Below are 23,918 nucleotides of genomic sequence, written 5' to 3'. Positions count from 1 at the left end.
CCCGAAATATCGTTGACTAGGGGTGAGGACTCGTGCGCGCGCGCGCGTGCCCACACACACGCACACACTGCCAGGACACATTTGGTCATGTTAAAGACACGCAAGGCTGCCGCAGGGACACGAACCCCTCTAACCTCTCTAAACTCATCTCCCTGCAGGTCGCTGTCGCAGCGACCCCTCCAAACACACCCGCGCGTACACGCACACTCGCGCACAGCCTCCCCCCCACCCCTCGTGTGCTCTGATAAATGCTCGCACCAACGCAGGCGCACACTCTGGCGCGGGAGGCGCCGCTCCGTGTTGGGAAGCGGGGGCGGCGGGAGGGGCAGGAGACGCTGGCCCCACTCGCGGCTCCGTAGCTGCCGCGGTCGCCGCAGCGTCGGGACCAGGACCGGCGAAGCCCGCGGAGGAGCCGCGGCTGCGACGAGCTCTCGGCGGCGCCGGGCGCCTGGAGCAGCGCCGGGACCCGCTTCAGCACCGCGGACAGCGCCAGCCGCTCCCGCGGCCGTGGGACCCCCGCGTGCCCGGCACAGCGCCCGCCCACCGAGGGCTCGGGTGCCCTCTTCCCTCCCGCAGACGTCCGGGGACTACGGCTCCGGGGGAAGACGTGGCGCCCCCAGCCCGCGGGATCGGGCGCGCGCAGGACGGCCGGGACACCCCGCTGGGGATGCGCCGAGGGCCCGGTATTCGCGCTGCCCAGAGCTAGGGCTCTGCCCGGAGCCCATGAGCACCATGCGCCTGCTGACACTCGCCCTGCTTTTCTCCTGCTCCTTTGCCCGCGCTGCCTGCGACCCCAAGATCGTCAACATCGGAGCTGTGCTGAGCACGAGGAAGCACGAGCAGATGTTCCGTGAGGCCGTGAACCAGGCCAACAAGCGGCATGGCTCCTGGAAGATCCAACTCAATGCCACCTCCGTCACCCACAAACCCAACGCCATCCAGATGGCCCTGTCGGTGTGCGAGGACCTCATCTCCAGCCAGGTGCCCACCACCCCCCACCAGGGCTCCCGCAGCGCAGCTCTTACCCCTCCCCCCACCGCCTCCCCACCATCCCCCCTCCTCTACCCTCCATCCCTCCTACTGTCCCAGTTTCATCCCACCCTTTCCTAGCCCTCTTGAGAGAGGACCCCTAAGCGAACTGGCTCATGTTGGAAAGGGCTGGTCTCACTAGCAGCCAAACACCAGTTCCCCATCTTGCCGCGTCTTGCTCCCCGCCCCCCCCACTGATCACCTGCCACCATGGTCAGTCCTCACAAGGTTCCAGGGCTCCAGATCCTGACCCATGTGTGCAGACGTGTGGCAAGCATTTCATGGTTTGTTTCATCACTGTGTCAGTGAAGGGTGGGTATCCTGGGCTTATGGGCAGAAGGGCTCTCCCAGCCCCAAGCACGCACTGTGAGCAGGTCTTTAAACAGGATGGGGCCTGGGGCCATCTTTGTCTCTGCTTCTAGACCTCCTTCCCTTCCTCCCTCCTCTTCCCCCATCCATGGGTTTGTCTGAGATGGGAAATGGCCCAGGTGTTGAAGCAGAGTGTTCTGGAGGGTGGGAGCAGGGACTGTGCATGTGGGAGGTGTCCGGGCACACAGCGCGGGAGCCGCTGACTGCCAGCGCTGCGGGGGAGGACATGACTCCTAGGATTTTGCCCGTCAGAGCTGTCCGCCCCTGTGCCGTGCTGCCTGCTGAATTCCAATGAATCCACGGGATCACTGCAATGCAGCCCTTTATGTAAGAGTCGGGACCGACACTGGGCCAAATGATGCTTATCCTTGCTCACCTGCCAGACACAGCACATCTGTGGACATCGGTGGACAGGCACACTCACACATGCACATCTGTATTTATGCACAGAGATGCCTAGACTTACATTAGCACACACTCATGCACACCAGCATTACACAATCGATTGCACATGCTCACTCACACACATCTGCCCAACACGCATGCACACCCATGGACACACATGCTCATGGGCCACACAGTGCTTGGCACACCCAGGTGCACATGCAAACAGGGGCTCAATCATGCACACACATGCACATACACATAAGGACATGTTGGGGCATACATTTATACACATGCATATTCCAGCACACACTTGTGAACACCTGTATGATCAGACACTCACGCAGACACAGACTGGGCACTTTTGGTTGCGGACTGGAGGTGAGGGCCTGGGAAGGGATAGCCAGTCCAAACAGCTCCAACTGCAGAGGCTGGGGCTGAGCTTTGCTCAGAAATCTCCCCCTCCCCACCTCACAAGCCACCTCCATGCTCCCAGCCCCAAGCATGAGAGATAGGACTGGGTGAAGTCTTCGTGGCCAGCAGCTTAGGTCACGTGTCCCATCTGGGATGAGGGAGAGACGTGAAGAAGCGGAGTTAGAGAGTCCGGGTAGGGCCCTTTCTGGGGGCCCCTCCTCCCACTCACAGTTACGCCATCTGTGAGCATTGTTCCCTCAGAGAACAGCCAGTGCCAGGAGCAACAGTGACAGTGACAGCAGCAGCTGCCCCTCGCGGGGCACACCTTATGGGTGAGGGCTGTGCTAGCTTGGCAGCCGTTGCCCCACGTGTGGGGCCGGAGCATGCCACCCCCCCCCACCCCATGGGCAGGAAGAGGTGGGTCCTGTGGCTCACAGACTCTGGGAGGCGGAGTTGGGACAGACCCAGGCCCTTCTAATGGGAGGGTGGCAGGGAGGTGCCAAGCCATCTGCTCCCCGCCACCACTCTTCCCCTGCCCTGGAGCACTGAGCCACCGGCTTCAGACCTGCCTGCAGGGGCCGTGGTCCAGGCAGGAAGGCTAGGCTGCCCACCCCTCCCCAGCACTCTCCTTTCTTGAGGATGTGGTCAGCGCTCAAAGTCAGGACTAAGTCTGGTTCAAACTAGGCTGAGCTCAGCCGGCCCCTGGAAGACACCTGCAGGATTGAGGGCGCCCGTGACTCCTTGCCTGGCTTCTCCCAACAAAGCTCCATCTGCAGTATTAGATGCAGACCTTTTGGAGCAGCTCGTGGTTTCTGGAGCACTGGCCTCCGTGCCCAGGCGGAGGGACAGTGGGTGTGCTCGTCAGCATGACGCGGGACCAGCCACTCTCACCAGCCCATGCTGGGGGCGATGTGTACCTCCTGGGACATCCCGAGGACAGTCTCTGCCTTCCCTTTCAGGGTCTCAATACACATCCCAGGACAGTTCCTCCAGTGTGAGGGATGAAGGGAGGCCCCAGGCAGGGAAAAGTGCGGGGAGGGGTCTGTCATCTCCCTGTGTGTCCTGTCTGCCCCCTGGAGTCTTGCTCTGCTTCTGACTCACTCACCCCTTCAATTGTAGACTCTGAGGGTGGTTCTAGGGTCTTGTCCCCTTGCCTGGGGGTGTGTACCCCTTGGGCTGCATGTGTGCACAAATGGTGCCCCTGGATGTCCCCACCCCTGGCCTGCTGAGTTCAGCCTCCACTGCTTCGGGGCAGCCAGCTCCAGTGCAGTGCCCGCCCCACCCTCACCCCCCACTCGAGCTGACCCTGTGCCCTGTGTCCACAGGTCTACGCCATCCTAGTTAGCCACCCACCTACCCCCAACGACCACTTCACTCCCACCCCCGTCTCCTACACAGCCGGCTTCTACCGCATCCCCGTCCTGGGGCTGACCACCCGTATGTCCATCTATTCAGACAAGGTAAGCCTGACCACTCCGTGGGGACCCAGCTGGCTCTGTTCCTGTGTTCAGACCCAGTGGCTGAGTCCGGCAGCCCAGGGCCACTGGCAGCTGCCCTGGGGTGAGGGAGGAGGGCGGAGGCACAGAGGTGCTCAGACCATGGGCTCTGGGCTCAAGGAGCAGCAGGGTGAGACGTGAGCTCATGCATTCATGCACGTTCACACACTCATACCCATACACAGAGCCTCAGACACACACAGACTCACTGACACACACGCACATACACACCGATACACATTCTCCTAGCAGGCAAACTCAGACTCACACAGGTTCACAGATACAAATAAACCCATACATTCACACCAAGTTCACGTGCACACACAAACATATCCCCATGAACAAACACTCAGGTGCTCTTACACACATTCACACATGCACACTCACACCATACACACTCTTACACTCACACACACCAAGGTGTTCACCCTCCCACACACTCATGCTCCATCACACACACACTCACAGGCACACTCGTGCACTTATACTCATGCCCACACACACACATACACTTACTCTGGCAAGCGACAGGCACCAATAACAAGCCCTCGGAAGCAGCAGAAGTTCCCGTGGGCCGGGAGAAGGGACAGACAGGTGGATTTTGGAGAGCTGGAGGGGGCGCTGCCAGGGGAGGAAAAGCCTGGAAGGGGTGCACCAGGCAGCCATGAGGTTGTGGGTCCCAGCCTTTCCCGCTGCAGGGCACAGGTGAAAAAGATGTCCCCGTATGTGCAGGGTAATGGAGGAGGCAGCTCATGGCAGGAGAGGCTAGACTGGGGTCTGCAGGTCCTGGGGCTGCAAGCACCAACACTCAGCAGCATATAGGACCCTTGTGGCCCCCGGGTGGGGAATGAGGGTCTGGCTGGAGCCATGCAATCCTGGAGCAGCAGCTGGAGGAGCCAAGAGGTCACTGAGCTGGTATCCCAAAGAGGTGGGGAACTCGTTCTAGGACACACAGCTCTCCCACAGCGTCTGCCCATGATCCTGGGAGGACTCATCAGCTGGGGAAGCCAAGAACCACCAGGAGGCTGGGAGGGCCCCACAGCCTGCTCCACGTCTTCCTCCAGACCTTGGGCTACCTGCAGACAGATCAGGAGGGGCCAGAGGAGGGGCCGTGTGCTGGGGGCTTCCCAGTCTCCCATCCCCTCCAGGTCCATCTTGCCGGGAGTCCACAGTTCTAGATAAAGCTGCCTAAGGCATGGAGGTCATCCCAGCCAGGGCCAGGGGGCCTGGGGAGGTCAGGGATGGGTCTGCCCAGAGGCGAGGGGAAACTGAGGCCAGTGCCAAAGTTTGTCCAGGAAGCCCCCAAGGGAGGAAGCCAGTTGGAGGCTGGAGCGGCAGCTCCTTCCTGAGGCTCTGGAAGCCCCAGCATATAGCTGAGGCACCCAGACTGTTCAGATGCACTTAGCCTTCAGCTGCAGAGAAGTGGGGGACCCTTTCCTGTGCCCTCCAACCTCCTTAGCTGTCTGGCACCCATCCCCTCGTAAGCAAAAGGAAGGAAAGCAGCTGGGAGGAGGCGCCCTCTCCCAGGGCAGAACCCCAGCCCAGATTCAGATTGTGGCCCAACTCCCTGGTCCAGCATGAGGACCAAACCTCACAACTCCGCCCTGGCCCCACTCAGGGTCCCAATCCATGGCCAATCTGTGCCCAACACACAGACCGGGAAGGCCTGGGTCAGAGCCAGTCCGAGACCCAACTACAACCCCCTTGCAGCCATGCTGACAAGTGGATGAGGGCCAGAGGCAAAGGGGCATTCTTGCGCTCAGGTTCCAAGGCACTGCCCCCAGGCCACAAAGAGGGAGCAGGTGGAGAAATGATGTGGACATCTCAGAGCACCACAAGATCAGCATGGGACTAGCATTCCCTGGGCAGACATGGAGGGGCGAGACTGCAGAGGACAGAGCCTGCTGTGCGCTCCTGCCCTGTCCTGCCCTGTCCTGCCCCATCCTGGCAGTTGCATGTACACACAGAGAAGGAAGGCAGGGTCAGCAAGCAGCAACCTCTGGACTTGAAGACAAGGTTTTGGCCCCAAATAAAGACTTCTGGCAAACACTACGGTTGTGTGAATTTGGGAAGGAGCCCTGCGAAGCCCCACTGCGGATAGTTGAGAGGCTGTGCCGGGACAGCAGCCAGGGAGCCGGGGAGCTCATGTCAGGGACACTTCCGACAGTTCCAGAGACCTGGGCAGACACCGAGCGCTGTTTCTCAGATTGGACGGCGTGGGGGGCAGCAGGGGCAGTGGGGTCCCTGGCTCTGGCAGGTGGCCCCCAGCGGTCTGAGGGTAGAGCTAGGAGGAAGCAGGGTCCCGGGCTGAGGGGTCTGCTGGCGTCTGCAGCGGGAGGAGGGCAGCGTGGGGGAAGCGCCCCCATTCCCCCGCCGGCCCCTCAGCCTCCCTGTGTTCCCGCAGAGCATACACCTGAGCTTCCTTCGCACGGTGCCGCCCTACTCCCACCAGTCCAGTGTGTGGTTCGAGATGATGCGCGTCTACAGCTGGAACCACATCATCCTCCTGGTCAGCGACGACCACGAGGGCAGGGCCGCGCAGAAGCGCCTGGAGACGCTGCTGGAGGAGCGCGAGTCCAAGGTGAGGCCCGGGCCGCGGGCGGGAGGAGCCGAGGAGGAGCCGAGGAGCCGAGGAGCCGGAGGAGCCGGCGCGCTGCCTGCGCTGTGTCTGTGGCCCGTGTGTGAACACCCTTTCTTTCCATCGTGCATGGTCAGCACCACTACGTCTGGCGAGCGCCCGCCCCAGCCTGTTCTCGGCTCATTTCACTCGCTTTGCCATTAGTCGAAATCTCCTTCGTGTCAGTCCCTGCGGGGCGAGGGCAGGACCACCTGGAGCTCCGCAAACACCCCACCCCGCCCAGCGCAGCACCCTCCTCCTCACGGGGCTGCAAGGCCCGGCCCCGCCCCTTGCAGTTGCGCCCCCGTCCCCCGCAGCGCCCCCAACCCCAGAAGGCGGAGGCCCCAGCCAGACCGGCGCGGCCCCGCCCCTCCTCCCGCCCCCAACCCTCCCCACAGCGGCCCCAGAGCCCCAGCGACCGTGCGTCGTGCCCCTCCCCCAAAGGACCCGGTACCCTCCCTCCCTGCATTGCACGACCTCACCTCCCCTGCCGCCCTCCCCCTCTCAGCTGCCCATTGTCCTACCCGAAGCTCATCCACAGACAGCTGCCACCCCCTCTCCTCTGCCTGGGCTCTGCCCCCTGCAGGCCTCCCGCTCCCCCAAGCTAGCCCGGAGGCTGTCCCCTCCTCACCTCACTCCCACCGTGGGGCTGGGCTCTGGGTTCCTCCAAGAGACCAGTTACCCTCCTGGCTCTAGACACACTGACCAACAGCCCCAGCCTGGCCCCCACTCTGTGGGGCCGCAGAGAGGGCAGAGTGGCCATTTCTGGGGGTCCAGGTGACCCCCACCCCCTTCCTTGCCCGCCCCCACTGCCAGCTTGAGGAAGCCCAGGGTCCCGCCTTCACCCAGCCCAGAGCCCTGAGAGCTCAAGCCCTGTGCCATGGCCCCTCAGTTAGGATGGAGGCCGAGGCGCAGAGGGGGGGGGAGGCCTAGGCTGGGGCGGGCCCGGGGAGGCCAGACCAAGGGGGTGGTGGGAAGCATGTTCTGTCTGTGAAGTCAGAGCTGGCTTCAACCAACTTAGTGCCAACCCCAGGCCCCTCACAGGCCCCTGCAGGGAGTAGAGGGCACCGGCTGGGGTGGGTGAAGCCAGAGGGCAGACCCAGAGGTTCCTGGGGGGGGGGGGCCCTGCTGTGGGAGATTGGCTGAGTCTGAGAGGGAGGGCTGACCACCAGCGCCGTGGGCCCCACTCCTCCCAAGACAGCATCCCCCAGCGCCTGGCAGGCTGGTCACCTCCTGGCGGGCCCACCGATGGCTGCACACACTCACACGCTTACTGGCCGTGTCCCTGCACACCCACCCAGGTGCGCCCATGCTCACAGGGACATGTGGTCATTCCCAAGACAATCCGCTCACATTTCACATCTCCCACCACAGCCTGAGACCGTACCTGGACACGCACACAGGTCTGTAGCCCACAGACACACTCACCCCACCAACTCACACACACGCCCACACACGTGCCCGCACACCTTCTCACACACACACACACACGAGTGCGCAGATGGCACTGGCCCTCATTTCTCCACCAAAATCTTGTGTAGACTGACACTTTCACAGAGATGCCCGCAGACGCACACGACCCGTACGCATGCACGCACACACACACACAGAGTCCTATCACACTCGCTCACCAGTGCACGCGTGGGCCGACAGCTGTGCACACACCCATCAGTGAGAACAGGCACCTGGGCCTCTAAGGGAGATAGAGGGGAGGGTGCCAGGAGGGGAGGGACAGAGGGGACACAGGGCATGAGGGAGGGACTGCTCACCCCCATTCAGCACTGCCTGGGGCGGGCTGGGCACTGCTGGGACCACGCAGCAGGTGCATGGCAGGGGTGGGGGAGGCAGGTGGGTCCCCAAAGGGACACAGACAGGGCCGCCCTTTCTCCCAAGTGTGACCTTGTCCAAGAGCACAGCTCCGTGGCTGGGAGCCCCGGTGGCCCCCGTGCCCCCTCGCCCCCAGCACTGCCCTGGCCCCCAGCCCGCTCGGGCCGCGGTGTTTGCGAGCTCCAGGTATGTGCCCGTCTGCAGACGTGCCGAGGAGGTGGTGTGGTTGCTTCAGCGCCGTCATTTTCAACCGTTTATAATCTTCTTCTGTGTCTGCATATTTTCTCTGTGCACATTATTCATCAGAGTAAAAAAAGGAACTATGAAAACCTCGACCAACTGTCCTATGACAACAAGCGCGGACCCAAGGTATATATGCATGGACGTGCACGCCACCCACCGACTAGGGAGCCCTGGCCTCCGGCGCCTCGGCCGCTAGGGCCGCTGTCGGCCCGGCTGTGCTGCGCCGCAGGCCTGAGCCTGGAGGAGAGTGAGGTCGTGAGGCAGGCAGCGGCAGGCAGGAGAGGGCAGGAGCGGGGCCGCGTGGGTGCCCGCGGCCCGCCCATCGCGGCCTCAGCCTTGGCCTGCACCGAGAAGCAGGCACGGCCGGGCCGGCCGCAGGAGGAGCTGCTCTCCGGGAAGTGCATGCGAATCTCTGGGACCCCCAGGGTTTCCTCGCGGAACCCAGGAGGGAGCCCGCCCGCCCAGCTGCCCGCCTGCCCCTGTCGGTCCAGCCACTCCTGCAGGGGCCTGCAGGGTCAGGCCTGAGAGGATCTCCCATGGTTTTGGAAAAGTCGGCCCTATTTCTGCGCCCGGTTGCATTCCAAAACTCTTCTGTTTCCTGTCCGCTGCACGCATCCTTCTGAGTCTCGGCCCACTTCAGCTTGCATGCTCAGTGCAAAAGTGAGGACAGGAGAGAGATGGAGCGAGCGCAGGAGAGCGAGCAGGCTGAAGAAAGGACAGCAGGCGAGGCCAGGCCAGGCCAGGCAGGAGCCAGGCAAGCAGGTGCACAGTGCAGGTGGCAGGTGCAGGCCGTGGCGGCCCTAGCTAAGCTGCCTCTGGGCTCTTAGCAGCTGCAGCCCGACTCTCGCCCCTGAGGCGCTATGCCCCTGCCCCAGCCATCTGCTAACACTCCCGCTCACACCGCAGGCTGAGAAGGTGCTGCAGTTCGACCCGGGGACCAAGAATGTGACGGCCCTGCTGATGGAGGCGCGGGAGCTGGAGGCCCGGGTCATCATCCTCTCTGCCAGGTGAGGCTGGGCTAGACCCCTCCCCCTACTTCGCCCAGGCCTGCACCTGGGCCAGGGGCACTGTGGGGCTGACGCTGAGTTTCAGCTTCCAAAATGCCATGTCGAGGAGCGCCCCCCACCCCCGCCACGTACACCTGGAGACCTGGCCAATGCAATACCTTCTACCTGTCCATCCTTCCTCCTTCTAGTCACCTGTGGCTGCTTGCTCTGAGATGGGAGATGGAGAAGTCCCTGCCCTCAGGAAGGCAAACATGGCCCAAAGGCAGAGATGTGACCCAGGACTCTGGGAGCCGGGCTCAGGGGCAAAGCCCAGGGAAGGGACATGTGGGTGTGCAGGTGAGCCCAGGGGAGAAAGCCACAGCGAAGAGAGAGGCAGAGTCCTAGGACGGCAGGATTGGAGCAGCTGGAGTGGACAGCAGGAGAAAGGAACCAGTTAGGGACCTGTGGAAACCAAGCTGCAGCCAGCCAGCGCCTGACCCCCACCTTGACCTTGGAAATGAGACCTCAGCAAAAGCCTCCCTTTCCGTAAATGGCTAAGTTCCCCTGGGAAGGGAAAGTCCAGGCCCCTGGACTAGGAAAAGGAAGAGCCCCATTCCATGGAATAGCCAGGAGGGCCCACATGGACACACTCCAGTCTGCCCGTTCCTAGAAGTGCCACTGGGCTCCAACAGAGTGGAGAAAGACAACAGGGGTCACCCTGCCCAGAGGAGCGTTCCCCAAATGCTGCCGTCCAGCTGACCACAAAGAGGAAGCAATACTCTGAGTTGCAGGGCAGGTGTCCGTTTGGACATTCCGTCAACAAACCCCTGACACAGACCCCGGTGCCCCACTTCCCAGTGCTGGGGAGGGTGGGGCCAACCAAGCCTCCTTGGGCTGGAAGACAGGGAGCCCCTCGCTTACCAGAGCCAGGAGCTCATCCCCTTCTGCCCCTGTTTTACAGTGGCTAACCCGGGCTCACGCCAACCACTGACCCTGGGCACTGTGGGGAGGGCTCCAGGAGAAAGGTTTAAGGACAGGTGCAGGCAAGGCCAGGGGTTGCCCCGTCCCTCCCAGGGCAAGCCCTGCCCAGAACAAGCCCCATGGGAAAAGCCCCACCAGATCCTTCCATTTGATTTCCCAATTTGTTTGTACTCCCCCTCATTCATCATGGGGCTTGAGAGAGGTTCAGCGCATGTGGTGGGATCAAAGGGTGGGTGGGTGGGTGGACCAGTAGGCAGACAGATGGGCGAACGGACAGTTAGCTAACAACCAGAAGGCCCCTTCAACCAGGACAGAGCAACTCTAGGAACTCATTCTGCCAAAACATAGATGTTCAACTGTTGGGCACCTTGACAAAGGATGAGGTCACATCAAACTAGACCCCCGCAGCCCTCACCTTATCACCAGAGTGGCCACCAGGACCCTGGCCGGAAAGCCACAAGTAAAACCGATCCACAGACTCCCACCATACCCGGGTCCCAGCAGAGGGGTGGGCACTTTCTCCGGTTTCCCTCTGGTCCGTGAGGTCCCACACCACATTCTGAAGCTCCCTGAGCATGGGCTGGGAGGGGCTTGCCCTTCGTTGCCAGCTCCCAGGCTCGAAGACAGGTTTGGCAGGTATGGCTCCAAAACAAAGGTCAGCCCAGGGCAGGCTATGTGGTCACATCTGATAGTTGCACACACACCATGCACACATGGAAACATGCACACTAACTATGTGTGCACCACATGCGAGAATGCACATGAGCACACACCACTGAACACCACATGTACACACGTCATGCACATCACACACACACACACACACACACGTGTGTACACACCCCCAAATAAACCTTGTGCACGTGCCCACAGGCACACAGCATATGCACACCACTCACACACACACACACTGCATGTGCACACACCATGTACACACCATGCACAACACATGCCAAGTGTGTACACACACGAACACACATTATACACATACTATATAGACACACACACGTGTGCACGCCCACACATGGGTACACACCATATACACGCCACACACCGTGCACACATATATGTACACAAGACGTTCACACACACAGAGGCACAACACAACATACACCACACACCACATGCACGCACCTACCCCCCACGTGCACAGACACTGCCAACAAAGGCAGAGCACTCATCAACCACACAACCACCAGCACCCCCCTTGGACCCACACAAGGCCCCTCCCTGGACCGTTAAGAGCAGAAGGTACCCCTCCCCTCACACCTGGGCTCCTGGGAGCAGAGACGCCCGCGTGGCATGATGACGGGGCTCCCGGCCGCCCCGCACGCCCCGGTTCCCAGGAGCCAGGGAGGCAAGGGGGCGGCACACACAGGTCTTCCTGACCCCGGTACTTCCACCTGACACACGGGTTCCTCCTGCCTGAGGGCCCTTGAGAGCATGTTGGGGACAGGCCTCATGAAGCCAGTCTCAATTTCTGAGCAACTTTCTATGGAGCGTCGAGAGGTCGTGTCTCCAATTTCCTTCTTGCCTTCCGAGATTGTCTTTTCTGGGGCCAGTTACTTCCCTAAAACAGTTGGATGGGCTGATCAGGATTTTGCCTCCAACTTTTTACTGGTCATAACGATTCGCACAGACACAAGCGTGGCGGTGCACTCGGCCCACTCAGCCAGACGTCCCGGAACTGAACCATGTCACGCAGACAGGCTTCTCTGCCAGCTTCACCGGGCAGCCTGTGCCCCTACAGGTGCGGCACTGGCCTTGCCGGGCAGTCCTGGCTGGAGGCTCTGCTTTGGTCACGGGTGAGGTGCTGCCCGGGGCACCTCTCTGTGCGTGGCTTACATCAGGCAGGAGCATGTCGTGTAGAGCAAACACGGAAGGTCTACGTGTCCTCTCTGGCTAACCCTTGAGAAAACTGGGGGCAGGCCCCTTAGGGAGTCTAGAGCCACCTCAGTTTCCAGAGTCAGTCATTGTGAAAATAACCCAACACTCAGACAGTCCGTCCATCCCCTCTGGACCCCGCATTAGCCAAATGCCAGCTGTGGTCTCTGGCCATCTGTGGCCAGGTCCCAGCTGGTAGAGAAGGGAAGGTCAGAGCAGGGGGAGGACCCCCAGAGGCCCCCACAGCCCCGCCAGGCCCAGGATCCTTGTCCTGACAAGGGGAGCCCTAGGGGGCCAGGAGCACAGGGGCTCACCTGTAAGGACACCTCGAGAGCTCAGGATCACATGCGCCTCCAAGGCAAGGCCCTGCACTGCATCCTGCCACCGCCCCAGCCCTGGGTGGCAGGACATGCACAGCTGCTGGGCAGCAGCTCTCGGCACTCATCTCTCTCGAGCAGCTTTCGCTGCAAAGCGGAGGGCAGTTCCCAGGCACTGGGTCCCACCAACATCTGACCAACCCGGAGCATCCCCCACCCCTCAACTTGCATGTGTGGATGTGGAGAACCAGAGCGTGTACGGCTTGTCCAGGAGGTCGAAGGGGCATGGGCTCTGGGGTGACTGTCCACACACAGACCCAACTCTGCCAATTACCATTACTTGTGTGCTTTGGGTGCCTTGGTTTCCCCTCCTGCCACAGGGATAGTACTGATGTCCGCTGCATAGGGATACCGTGATAATTAAATACAAGAGTCCGTGTAAAGCGCTCAGAGCAGTGCCTGGCACCTGGTGAGCAAGCGAGCAATCAACAATGATCCCTTACCATCTGGGGCACCCTGACCCTGCTCACCAAGGCAGAGGGCCAGCAAGAGAGACTGGAAGCTCTGGGGGTCTGGGCCCCATTACCCCATCCCTACCCTCCACCACCACCCCCCTCACCTCTGTTGCGGGGCGGGGGCGGTCTCCTGGCCCAGGTGTGGGCTGGCGATGCAGGCTGGTACCGGGCCCTCTGCACCATCACTGGACCCAGGAAGGGCTGGGCCTGTCACCTCGGCAGTGTCCCCAGGCCTCTTTCCAGGCGAGGGTGGGCTGGGGGAGAGGCGGGGACAGGCCCAGACTCCAGAGGAGAACCCGTAGGTCCGGTGGGGAGGGGCTGGAGTCCTGGCTCGTCATCGCCCTCTGCCCCACAGCGAGGACGATGCTGCCACCGTGTACCGCGCAGCCGCGATGCTGAACATGACCGGCTCCGGGTACGTGTGGCTGGTGGGGGAGCGCGAGATCTCAGGCAACGCTCTGCGCTACGCCCCGGATGGTGAGTGCTGGGCCTCTCCGGGTCCCGGTGGGCCGGGGTTCCCCACGGGCTCTAAGCCCACCACACTCGCCCCAGGCATCATCGGACTGCAGCTCATCAATGGCAAGAACGAGTCAGCGCACATCAGCGACGCCGTGGGCGTCGTGGCCCAGGCAGTGCATGAACTCCTGGAGAAGGAGAACATCACCGACCCGCCCCGGGGCTGCGTGGGCAATACCAACATCTGGAAGACGGGGCCGCTCTTCAAGAGGTGGGCGGGCTCGCTTCTAGGGGTGGGCGGAGACTGTCTTCCAGAGGTGGGCGGGGCTCCCTTCTAGGGGTGGGCGGGGACTATCTTCCAGAAGTGGGCGGGGCTTTCTTCTAGAGGTGGGCGGGGACTATCTTCCAGAGGTGGGCGAGGTTTTCTTCTACGGGTGGGCGGGGCCTCTCAGGAGATGGGAGTAGTTCTCTTCAGCAGGTGCAGATACCGTCATCTCCCCGACTTCGCTCCTCTTCCCCCACCTCTCTCCTACCACCACCACCTCCGTTTCCACTGTGCTAATCATCCACCTCATTTCCAACACCGACATTAACGCTTCAAATGTCAGTGAAGTCATGGCTGTCTCCACTGCTCCTGACGCCACCTTTTAACACTGCAGCCAACCCTGAGACCCACCCCACCTACACAGGGTGCCTGACAACCCTTGGGAGGAGGCTCCTGCTGCATTTGGGGACAGGGGGCTTCCAGGGACCCAGCAGATCAGACAAAGGAGACCCCAAGGATGGAAACCAAGCCTGTAGGGAGCCAGGATTGGCCAGATGCCCAAGTGGATGGCCACAAGGGGGCAGGAGATAAGTCACAGCACCCCGGACGCTATACCACTCAGCCCATCACCAGATCCACCCCACCCCACTAAATAGCAAACAGTGAGTAGCATGTGCAGAACAGTTATAGTGCCCACAACAGGGGTACACACGCAACTGCAGATCTATGCAGCACGTGTGCACAGACTCAGAGAGGCGTGTGGCACATACACAGGCGTGCCACAAGCACGTGCATAGGGGTGCATCCACACAAAGATCACGTGTGTCACATATGTGGCCCCGTGTGCGCACAAGACAGGACCTCAACCCCACCTCCCCCACTTGCTTGTGAACAGGCTACTGCATCCTACCTGGACTTACTCCTCCTCGTTTGTGAAGCAAGGATGGCTGCTGGGAGGGACTGTCCCAACCCACAGAAAGCCCTCGAATAGGGTCTGGTGCTCAGGAGTTACTGGGCTACCATAGCTGTGTTGTCCATCTGGTGCTGGCAGACCGGCACACTGTCCACCAGATGCCCAGCACGAGGGTCTGACATCTGCTGATCTTTCCTTCTTGGGATTGAGGCAGAAAAAGGGGCTTGGGCTCAAAAGGCCAGGGAGAGGGAGCGTCTCTGATAAGTCTGCCCACAATGCCTTCTCCAGAGTGCTGATGTCTTCCAAGTATGCAGACGGGGTGACAGGCCGCGTGGAGTTCAATGAGGATGGGGATCGGAAGTTTGCTAACTACAGCATCATGAACCTGCAAAACCGGAAGCTGGTGCAAGTGGGCATCTACAACGGCACCCATGTAGGTGGGGGTCATGAGGGGGTGGGGGCTGGGGCCTTAGGGTCCTGGGGCCAAGACCCCTGCGTGGCCACCCTCCATCTCATACTCCCACCCCCAGGTCATCCCCAATGACAGGAAGATCATTTGGCCAGGTGGAGAGACAGAGAAGCCCCGAGGGTACCAGATGTCCACCAGGCTGAAGGTAGGGATCCTGCCCCCCTTTGCCAGTGTCCACACCCCCGATGCTCCTTCCAGCTCCTTGGGCCTGGGGGGCGGGGGACAGTGAGGCCAATGAAAGTGACTGAAGGAAGTGGGGAATGACCGGCACCTGGCTGCTGTAGGCCACACTTGGCACCACAGAGGAAGCAGGGAGAGCAGGTGGAGGGACGAGAGGAAGCTGCTGGCCCCCCATCCCATGGGCTCTCTCCAGTGCCTCTCCTGATCCAACTCCACTTGAGTCTAGAGAAGCCGTGTGGGACAGGACTCTTCCGGGGATGAGCTGATAGGGGACAGAGGGACCACTAGGTAGTTATTCTGGGGGCCTCAGCTGCAGCACTCTCCATCCTGAGTTCTGGTTCTCGAGATGCCACTTCCACACTCATCACCTAACCTCCCCCACCCCCAGTCTTCACAGCCTCCTGCTGTGACTGAGTCACACTGTCCTTTTGGCTCTGTCCCCCACCACCGGGGCATTCCCCATAGCAGGCTGTTCCCTCCTTGGCTCTCTCCCTGGGCCTCTGGGAGCCCCTCCTTTGCTGGCCTTTCCCCTCGAAACTTCCCTTCCTTGCTCCTTTGGGCTCCTCCCTCCTTCACAGTCATCATCGTTCCCAACAAGTAGAGTGGGCTTTTCCAAAGCAGTTCGATACCTTGTATTTAAAAGTCTGAAAGTAGGAGCCCAAACACTGATGGCCAGATGGTCCCATTCAGGCTGCCAGATTGCAGATGGCTTTGTGCAAGGTGTTTTGGTCTCACCGATTTTTTAAAGGCACAAACATATATTGCTTATATAATAGAAAAACACTTTTTTTAAAAGAAAACATGATGAAAGTTTAAAAAGCAATAAGCTCCTTCAGGTGCTCCCAATCCCCCAGGGGGGGGAAGTCAAAATGCTGCCCTTGCAGCTGAGACTCTGGCCAACCCACCCTGCAGACCCACCCTCCCCAGTGTGCCAGACGGTCCCTCTCAAACTGATCCCTGCCTACTCTGCATGCCCAATTCCAACATCACCTCCTCTGGGGCCCCTCATCAGTATGTTGCACTTGGTTCAGCTCCCCATGTCCCATACGTGTCCTCCTCACCCCTAGCCTCTGGGCCCGTGAAAGACAGGGAGAAGAGAGAACCCCAGCATAAGCCTCAAGGGGGCCTTGGGTTGAGAGGCAAGCTATGGGAGAGAGGACGGCGACCACGGAGGAAAGAAGAAGGGAGCAAAGCTAGGTGGTCAAATACGCACTGCTGAGGAGGCTGAGGGCCAGGAGAGGCCAGGTGATCAGATAAGGGTGATCCCTGTGGGTCTCAGGTCCTGTGCAGACTCGGGCTGGATGCCAGACATGCCCCTGTCCTCATGGTAGGCAGTGGGGGGCAGGATGCATGCTCTGCGCTGGGACAGGGAGTTTTTCACCACTGAGAAATCAGAGAAGATGCGGGGCCGACTGGACATTCCAGCAGGCTCTGATGGAGGGAGTGATGCATAAGCCAATACCCCAAAGACAAGTGGCCAAGAGGAGGGGACAGTGTTTCAGGAGGCCATGAGCCTTCTGAACGCTGAGTAGTCTGGGGACCCTCTAGGGGTCAACAGGCAGATGTTGCTGAGAGTGGCCAGGGAGATGTGGAGCTGAGCATGGAGGGGCAGCGGCTGGAGGTGGGGGGATGTCAGGGATTTGTAGGGCATCCAGGGGAGTCTGGGGGCTTAGGGTGAGTGGTCCAAGCTGGGTCTTCTCCCTCCCCCTCCCCCGCAGATTGTGACGATCCATCAGGAGCCTTTCGTGTACGTCAAGCCCACGCTGAGCGATGGCACATGCAAGGAGGAGTTCACCGTCAATGGGGACCCGGTCAAGAAAGTGATCTGCACTGGACCCAACGACACGTCGCCAGGCAGCCGTGAGCGCGGGGCTGGGGCGCGGGGCGGGGCGGGGCGGAGGGGCCGGGAGCTCGGCGGTGATGGCCCCTGTCGCGTCTCTAGCTCGCCACACAGTGCCTCAGTGCTGCTACGGCTTCTGCATCGATCTGCTCATCAAGCTGGCGCGCACCATGAACTTCACCTACGAGGTGCACCTGGTGGCTGATGGCAAGTTCGGCACTCAAGAGCGGGTACGCGTGGATTACTGGGTGCCACGAGGGACGGGTCCGGGTGGAAGCAGTCTGGCTAAGGACAAGGCCGGGGTGGGCGGGGCCTGCGGGCCCGGCGGGGGCGGGCGGGCGGGCGGGGCCAACGGACTGGGATGGGGTCTGGAGTGGGTGGGCCCAAGAGCTGAGCTAGGGCAGGAGCCTGTCGCGGGAGTGGGGCTGACATCGTTCGCGCGCCCACCAGCTGTATCGCCCCGCAGGTGAACAACAGCAATAAGAAGGAGTGGAATGGGATGATGGGCGAGCTGCTCAGCGGGCAGGCGGACATGATCGTGGCGCCGCTGACCATCAACAACGAGCGTGCACAGTACATCGAGTTCTCCAAGCCCTTCAAGTACCAGGGCCTGACCATTCTGGTCAAGAAGGTGGGCAGGGCCCAGCGCGGCTGGGGTGGGGTCCTAGGTGAGTTCGGGTGGCGCTGACAACCTGTCCACCTGCAGGAGATCCCCCGTAGCACGCTGGACTCGTTCATGCAGCCCTTCCAGAGCACGCTGTGGCTGCTGGTGGGGTTGTCGGTGCACGTGGTGGCCGTGATGCTGTACCTGCTGGACCGCTTCAGGTGAGCGCGGCCCGGGGTCCGGACACCTCCCTCTGCGGGGGCGGGCGGAGCCGGGCGAGGGGGCGGGGCAGGGCTGCCCCTCCCGCCCTCTCCCGCCCGCCCTCTGCGCCCCGCAGCCCCTTCGGCCGGTTCAAGGTGAACAGTGAAGAGGAGGAGGAAGACGCGCTGACCCTGTCTTCGGCCATGTGGTTCTCCTGGGGCGTCCTGCTCAACTCGGGTATCGGGGAAGGTGAGGCCGCGCCCGGCCGCATCCCGCTCCGCCCCTTCCCGCCTGCCCGGAGCTTACCGTCCTCTGCCCGCAGGCGCCCCCCGAAGCTTCTCAGCGCGCATCCTGGGCATGGTGTGGGCCGGCTTCGCCATGATCATCGTGGCCTCCTATACCGCCAACCTGGCGGCCTTCCTGGTGCTGGACCGGCCGGAGGAGCGCATCACGGGCATCAACGACCCACGGGTGAGGCCTGGCCGGCTGGGGGCGAGGAGGGTGAGGTCAGCGGAACTCTGCCTGGGGTGGGCCCCGGGAGCAGCAGCGAGCTCTGCCCTCTGACCCTGCAGCTGAGGAATCCCTCCGACAAGTTCATCTACGCGACGGTGAAGCAGAGCTCGGTGGACATCTACTTCCGGCGGCAGGTGGAGCTGAGCACCATGTACCGACACATGGAGAAGCACAACTACGAGAGCGCCGCCGAGGCCATCCAGGCCGTGCGGGACAAGTGAGGGGGAGGGGCGGGCGGGACCGGTGAGGGGGAGGGGCGGGCGGGACAAGTTGTGGGGGGACAGGCAGGGAGGGGCATCCACCCCTACAGGAAAAGTGAGTGTGTCCAGGCTGGATGGGAACCGCGGGATGGAAACAGAGGTAAGGTTTCCAGGTGGGCAGGAGGTGGAGACTGCGAGCAGCCTGGTTGTGCAGGGCGCCTGTGACCCCTGCCCCTGCCCACAGCAAGCTTCACGCCTTCATCTGGGACTCGGCAGTGCTGGAGTTCGAGGCCTCCCAGAAGTGCGACCTAGTGACCACTGGCGAGCTGTTCTTCCGCTCGGGCTTTGGCATTGGCATGCGCAAGGACAGCCCGTGGAAGCAGAATGTCTCCCTGTCCATCCTCAAGTGAGTCTGCCTCACCCGCTGCCTGCTGCCCTTCATCCTTCTCCAAGAGGCTCCCACCAGAGGCCAACCCCTCCCCAGAGCCAGACCCTACCCCTAGGCACACAGACCCCGCCACCCCAACAGGGGCCCCACCCCAGTGCCCCGCCCACTCCAGGATGCTCCCTCCCAGGTCCCATGAGAATGGCTTCATGGAAGATCTGGACAAGACATGGGTGCGGTACCAGGAGTGTGACTCTCGCAGCAACGCCCCTGCTACCCTCACCTTTGAGAACATGGCAGGTAGGCCTCCCCGTTTCCCTCAATGCCCCTGCTAACACTGGTGGGGTCCTCCAAGGGGCCTGCAGACTGGCCAGCCCACAGCTGAGGTGCTGGGTCCTGGCCCACAGGGGTCTTCATGCTGGTGGCTGGGGGCATCGTGGCCGGGATCTTCCTGATCTTCATTGAGATAGCCTACAAGCGACACAAGGACGCTCGCCGGAAGCAGATGCAGCTAGCGTTCGCAGCCGTGAACGTGTGGAGAAAGAACCTGCAGGTAGGACAGGCCAGCCTCCGAGGCCTGGTGCCCATGGCCCGGCCTGGCCCCGGCCCTCCTCCATTCCCGCAGGCCGAAGCACCGGCTCAGGCTCCCAGGAGCCCATGCGGGCAGGACTGGAGCTAAGAGCCCCAACCAGGGGCAGCATTGCTGGGGGGCCACCTGCAGGTGGCTGCCCCCTGCAAAGCCCGGCTCCAAGCCTCTGCCTGGCCCCTCTGTCTCCAGAGTCGCCCGCGGCGCCCATTCCATAGGAAGGCAAACTGAGGCAGGGTAAGACAGGGACCCACCTGGGTGTAGCACGTGAGTCCAAGACATATTCTGCCCTCGCCGCCCCATGCCTCTCCTCGGCATCCGCCAGGAACCCCCTTCCCTGCTGCCCTGCTCTGTCCTCTGCTCCACGACTCCACCTTGAATCGGGCCAGCTGGCCCTGCCTGGCACCCCAGGCTGTGTCTGTGGGAACTCGCTGCCAGCAGGAAACAGGCTGCCCACCTGGGATAGGGCAGGCAGTGGGGCCTGTGCAGGCCTGTGGGCTCACGCCCCACGGCCCAGTTCTGGCTTCCTTCATCTCTTCTCTTTCTCTGGGTGCCTCCCCAGAGCTTGGGTCTGGGGATGAAGTTGGTGTCCAGAGAGGGAGGGCCACGGGGGGGGCGGGTTGCTGGAGCCCCCACACCTCTCATCTGCCGACTCTTGTTCTCGGGACCTGGTCACTGCTCTCACTGGCTGGCACAGGGCCATTCTGGCCATCAGACCCCAGGCCAGGGTCTGGAAGCCACCTCCATCTATCTCTCCAATTCATCTTGCCGCCTGCCTTTGGCCCCTCAGCCCCTTCCTGAATCTTGGCGTCCCCTTGGGACAGAATGGCTGGCAGGGCCCGAGGGGCAACTCCTCCAAGGCTTGGGGGACCCTCCTCCTTGGGACACCTGTAATCCAGGGTCACCCAGGAGCCAGGGAGCCAGACTGACCTCCCAGGAAGAGAGCCAGACGGGACCCCCACGCCCCAAGCCCAGCCCCAGCACAAGCAAGGTCAGGCCGAAGACCGGGCAGGAGCAGGGGCTGCTTGCACACGTCCAGCTGCTGGTCCGTCTGTCCAGCACAGCGAGGCAGGCAGGAGCGAGGGCCTGAGTGGCCGGCCAGGCTGGGCAGCAGCCCCCGAGGAGCAGGCGAGGGCAGGTGTGGCCGCCGCCCTTAGCTGTCTAATCACTTATACATATTCATTTTAGGATAGAAAGAGTGGTAGAGCAGAGCCCGACCCTAAAAAGAAAGCCACATTTAGGGCTATCACCTCCACCTTGGCTTCCAGCTTCAAGAGACGTAGGTCCTCCAAAGACACGGTAAGGGGAAGAACGCCCAGTCCCACGTCTCCGACTCTTATCTCGCCCCGCCCCCGTGTCTGTGTCCCGTGCCTCAGGCGTGCCCTCCCCCTCTCCCTCACCATCCCATCCACCCCCACCTCTGACCGCTGTGGCCCTTCTGCCTTCATCTCTATTTGCCCAGCACATGAGGTCTTCACTCTCTCTCTAGACCTTTCTTGGTCCTTTCTCCCACTGGCCCTCACTGGGTCTCCTCTTTCCCCATGTGTCTCTGCGTTGGTCTGCCCCCCATGCCATGACGCCATGCGCCATCTTGAAGCTGTGTCATGTCGTTGGTCAGCCAGTCAGCCTCTGAGCCCAGGGCCCCTGGGAGCCCAGAGCCAATCTGTCCTGGACTCCTCACCTGTGGGAGGCCACGCCACCTCTCTGTCACATCCGTTTCTCCAGCCTCTCCCAGAGGAGCCCACTGCCCTCTCTCCCCCGTCGCGACATCCATGGGGGGTGGCTGTGGTGTCCCATCCGCCCATCTGTCTGGCTGCCAGCCCCGCCACCCAGACACCTGTGTCACGCGTCTCACCAGAGCCATGCCTGTTGCATCCCCTCCATGTGGTCTCTGTGTGGGCCGGGGCTGGGGGCCGGGCCTGGCTCCATCTGGGTGGACGGCTGGGGCCTGGAACTGGGACAGGCCCCCAGCCACAGGGGACCGCCAGGCGGGGACTGGGTGGCACTAGAGGGGTGGAGCCCACCCCAGGCAGAGCCGGAGTCACTGAGGCTCCCAGGAAGCAGAGGCCTCGGGAAGCAGAGGCCTCGAGGGAGGAGGGCAGCTCCTCAGCTCCCGACCCTCTAGCCCTTCCCCACAGGGCGTCAGAGCAGGGCCTCCTACCCTGGACAGCTTGTCACCACACCAGATGTGCACACTTGGAATCAAAGCCCTTCAAATGGACCCAGGCTTGCTAGGGGCACCCCGATCCAAGGTAGGGAGGGGGCAGCCCAGAGTTAGCACTGTCCTTGGCCTCCCTGCCGTCCAGGGGCCAGCTTGGCCTCCATCCTGCAGGGGCTTATGCTCCAAGGTGGAAACAAGAATTTGCACACACACACACACACACACACACACACGCAGCGCACTGGGAAGGAGGCAGATCTCCAGGACAGAGACAGGGCTTGGCACAGAATGATCCGAGGCCAGGGTGAAGCCATCAGGGTGCCCCCAGAGGGGCCCACGTGGCCTGGCTGCTCTGCTTCCCAGGAGGGGCTTGGCACTGGGAGGGTAGGTGAAGAGTGAGGGATTGGGAGCTGCGAGCACAGGCCGGGGCTTCACAGGCCCGAGAAAGTGGGTTGAGCCAGGGGCCCTGCCAAGGGGTTCAGAAAGAGATCCAAGACCAGAGAGGAGAGGTGGTGGGGAAGGCCTGGGGAGAGGTTATCCTCGTAGACAGCACTTTTAGGGAGGAGCACAAAAGCTGCCTTGTGAGGGCGTCCTTGATTCCCCCCCCCAACAACACCCCTACCCAAAGAAAAGCTCCTTAGCTCGTCCAGGTGCAACTCAGAGACCTTCGAGGTGCCTTTCTGGGGACACAATCCCAGTAGACTCTTTACCCGAGCCTCTGTGGGCACCAGGGACCATCTCCCAGGGCAGCCCTGACACCATGTGGCATCTGGGGCTGGCCCTGCCCTGAGGGGTGACTGGGGTGCTGCCAGCTGGAGGGTCCGGGCGGGGGAGGGCAGCCTAGTTCCCATCCTGTTTCAGGCTGGGCGCCTGCTTGGAGGGAGGCCTGGGTGGGGGGCTCTGTTGGGAGGGGTGGGGTCGATCCGGCTGCTAAGATCCTCTGCCCCTGTCCTGTGGCCGGTCTGGGCCAGGGCAGCACTGGGCGCTCAGGGCTGGGGTCCCTGGCAGCCAGCGGGGCCAGCGGGTATTGATTGTTGGTTCTTATTTATAGAGCACCGGGGGTGGACGCGGCGCTTTGCAAAACCAAAAAGACACAGTGCTGCCGCGACGCGCTATTGAGAGGGAGGAGGGCCAGCTGCAGATGTGTGCCCGTCATAGGGAGAGCTGAGACGCCCTGCCCGCCCTCCTCTGCCCCCCTCCCCCGCAGACAGACAGACAGATGGACGGGACAGCGGCCCGGCCCACGCAGAGTCCCGGAGCACGACGGGGTCAGGGGGAGGAGCGCCCCCCCAGCCTCCCCCAGGCCGCGCCCGCCCACCCGCCGGTCGGCCGGCTGGCCGGTCCACCCGTCCCGGCCCTGCGCGTGCCCCCGAGCGTGGGGGCTAACGGGCTGCCTTGTCTGTGTATTTCTATTTTGCAGCAGTACCATCCCACTGATATCACGGGCACGCTCAACCTCTCAGATCCCTCGGTCAGCACCGTGGTGTGAGGCCCCCGGAGGCACCCACCTGCCCAGTTAGCCCGGCCAAGGACACTGATGGGTCCTGCTGCTCGGGAAGGCCTGAGGGAAGCCCACCCGCCCAAGACTGCCCACCCTGGGCCTCCCGTCTGTCTGTCTGCCCTGCTGCCGGGCGGGCAGCCCCTGCTGGACCGAGGCTCGGACCAGAGCGGCTGAGGACAGGCCAGAGCTGAGCTGGCTGGGCAGGGCCGCAGGGCACTCCGGCAGAGGCAGGGCCCTGGGGTCTCTAAGCAGTGGGGGAGAGGGGCTAACCTGGCCCCGGAGGGGCTTGGAGCAGAGACTGAAGCCCCAGGCTTCCCCGGCCACTACCAGAGCCACGGTGTGGGTGCGAGCCCCAACTGGCTGGGCCACCCCCTCCTCCAGCGCCTGCTCTTGGCTTGGCAGCCTCGGCTCCACCCCTCTCCTTTTCTTACCCTCGTCCCTTCTCGGCCTGACCCCCCTCCATCCAGCTGGCCCTGCCCCTCCCCAACGGCAGACTCTGACCCTCAGCGGACAGCTGCCTCCTGGGAGCGCGCTGGGGTTCTCCGCCGCCTCTGACCCTTTCCTCCGGTCTCCGCGAGGGCT

The 23,918-nt window shown here is 62.3% G+C and overlaps 1 protein-coding gene across 8 annotated transcripts; it reads left to right on the top strand.

Annotated features, from left to right (window-relative positions):
* The first annotated feature begins 288 nt into the window (after window positions 1-288).
* GRIN1 (glutamate ionotropic receptor NMDA type subunit 1) lies at window positions 289-23,402 on the top strand. Of its 8 annotated transcripts, none has more exons than XM_027615872.2 (21): window positions 289-981; window positions 3,522-3,656; window positions 6,097-6,273; window positions 8,443-8,505; window positions 9,286-9,386; window positions 13,418-13,539; window positions 13,615-13,789; window positions 14,985-15,129; window positions 15,227-15,310; window positions 17,064-17,205; window positions 17,288-17,415; window positions 17,652-17,816; window positions 17,892-18,010; window positions 18,127-18,239; window positions 18,313-18,461; window positions 18,563-18,720; window positions 18,948-19,109; window positions 19,279-19,388; window positions 19,496-19,641; window positions 20,863-20,973; window positions 23,256-23,402. In XM_027615872.2, the coding sequence occupies exons 1-21, from the start codon at window positions 724-726 to the stop codon at window positions 23,322-23,324; spliced, it is 2,832 nt and encodes a 943-aa protein (XP_027471673.1). In that variant the 5' UTR covers window positions 289-723; the 3' UTR covers window positions 23,325-23,402. The 8 variants fall into 8 exon arrangements, with proteins under 8 accessions (XP_027471673.1, XP_027471671.1, XP_027471676.1 ...); XM_027615870.2 differs by having other exon boundaries at window positions 22,887-23,402; XM_027615875.2 differs by lacking the exon at window positions 20,863-20,973 and having other exon boundaries at window positions 22,887-23,402.
* Window positions 23,403-23,918: the final 516 nt, after the last annotated feature.

This window comes from Zalophus californianus, chromosome 13, assembly GCF_009762305.2.
Source record: "Zalophus californianus isolate mZalCal1 chromosome 13, mZalCal1.pri.v2, whole genome shotgun sequence".
NCBI classification, from domain to species: domain Eukaryota; kingdom Metazoa; phylum Chordata; class Mammalia; order Carnivora; family Otariidae; genus Zalophus; species Zalophus californianus.
The sequence above is the reverse complement of the archived record's forward strand: the minus strand, read 5'-3'. Positions and strand labels throughout refer to the sequence as shown.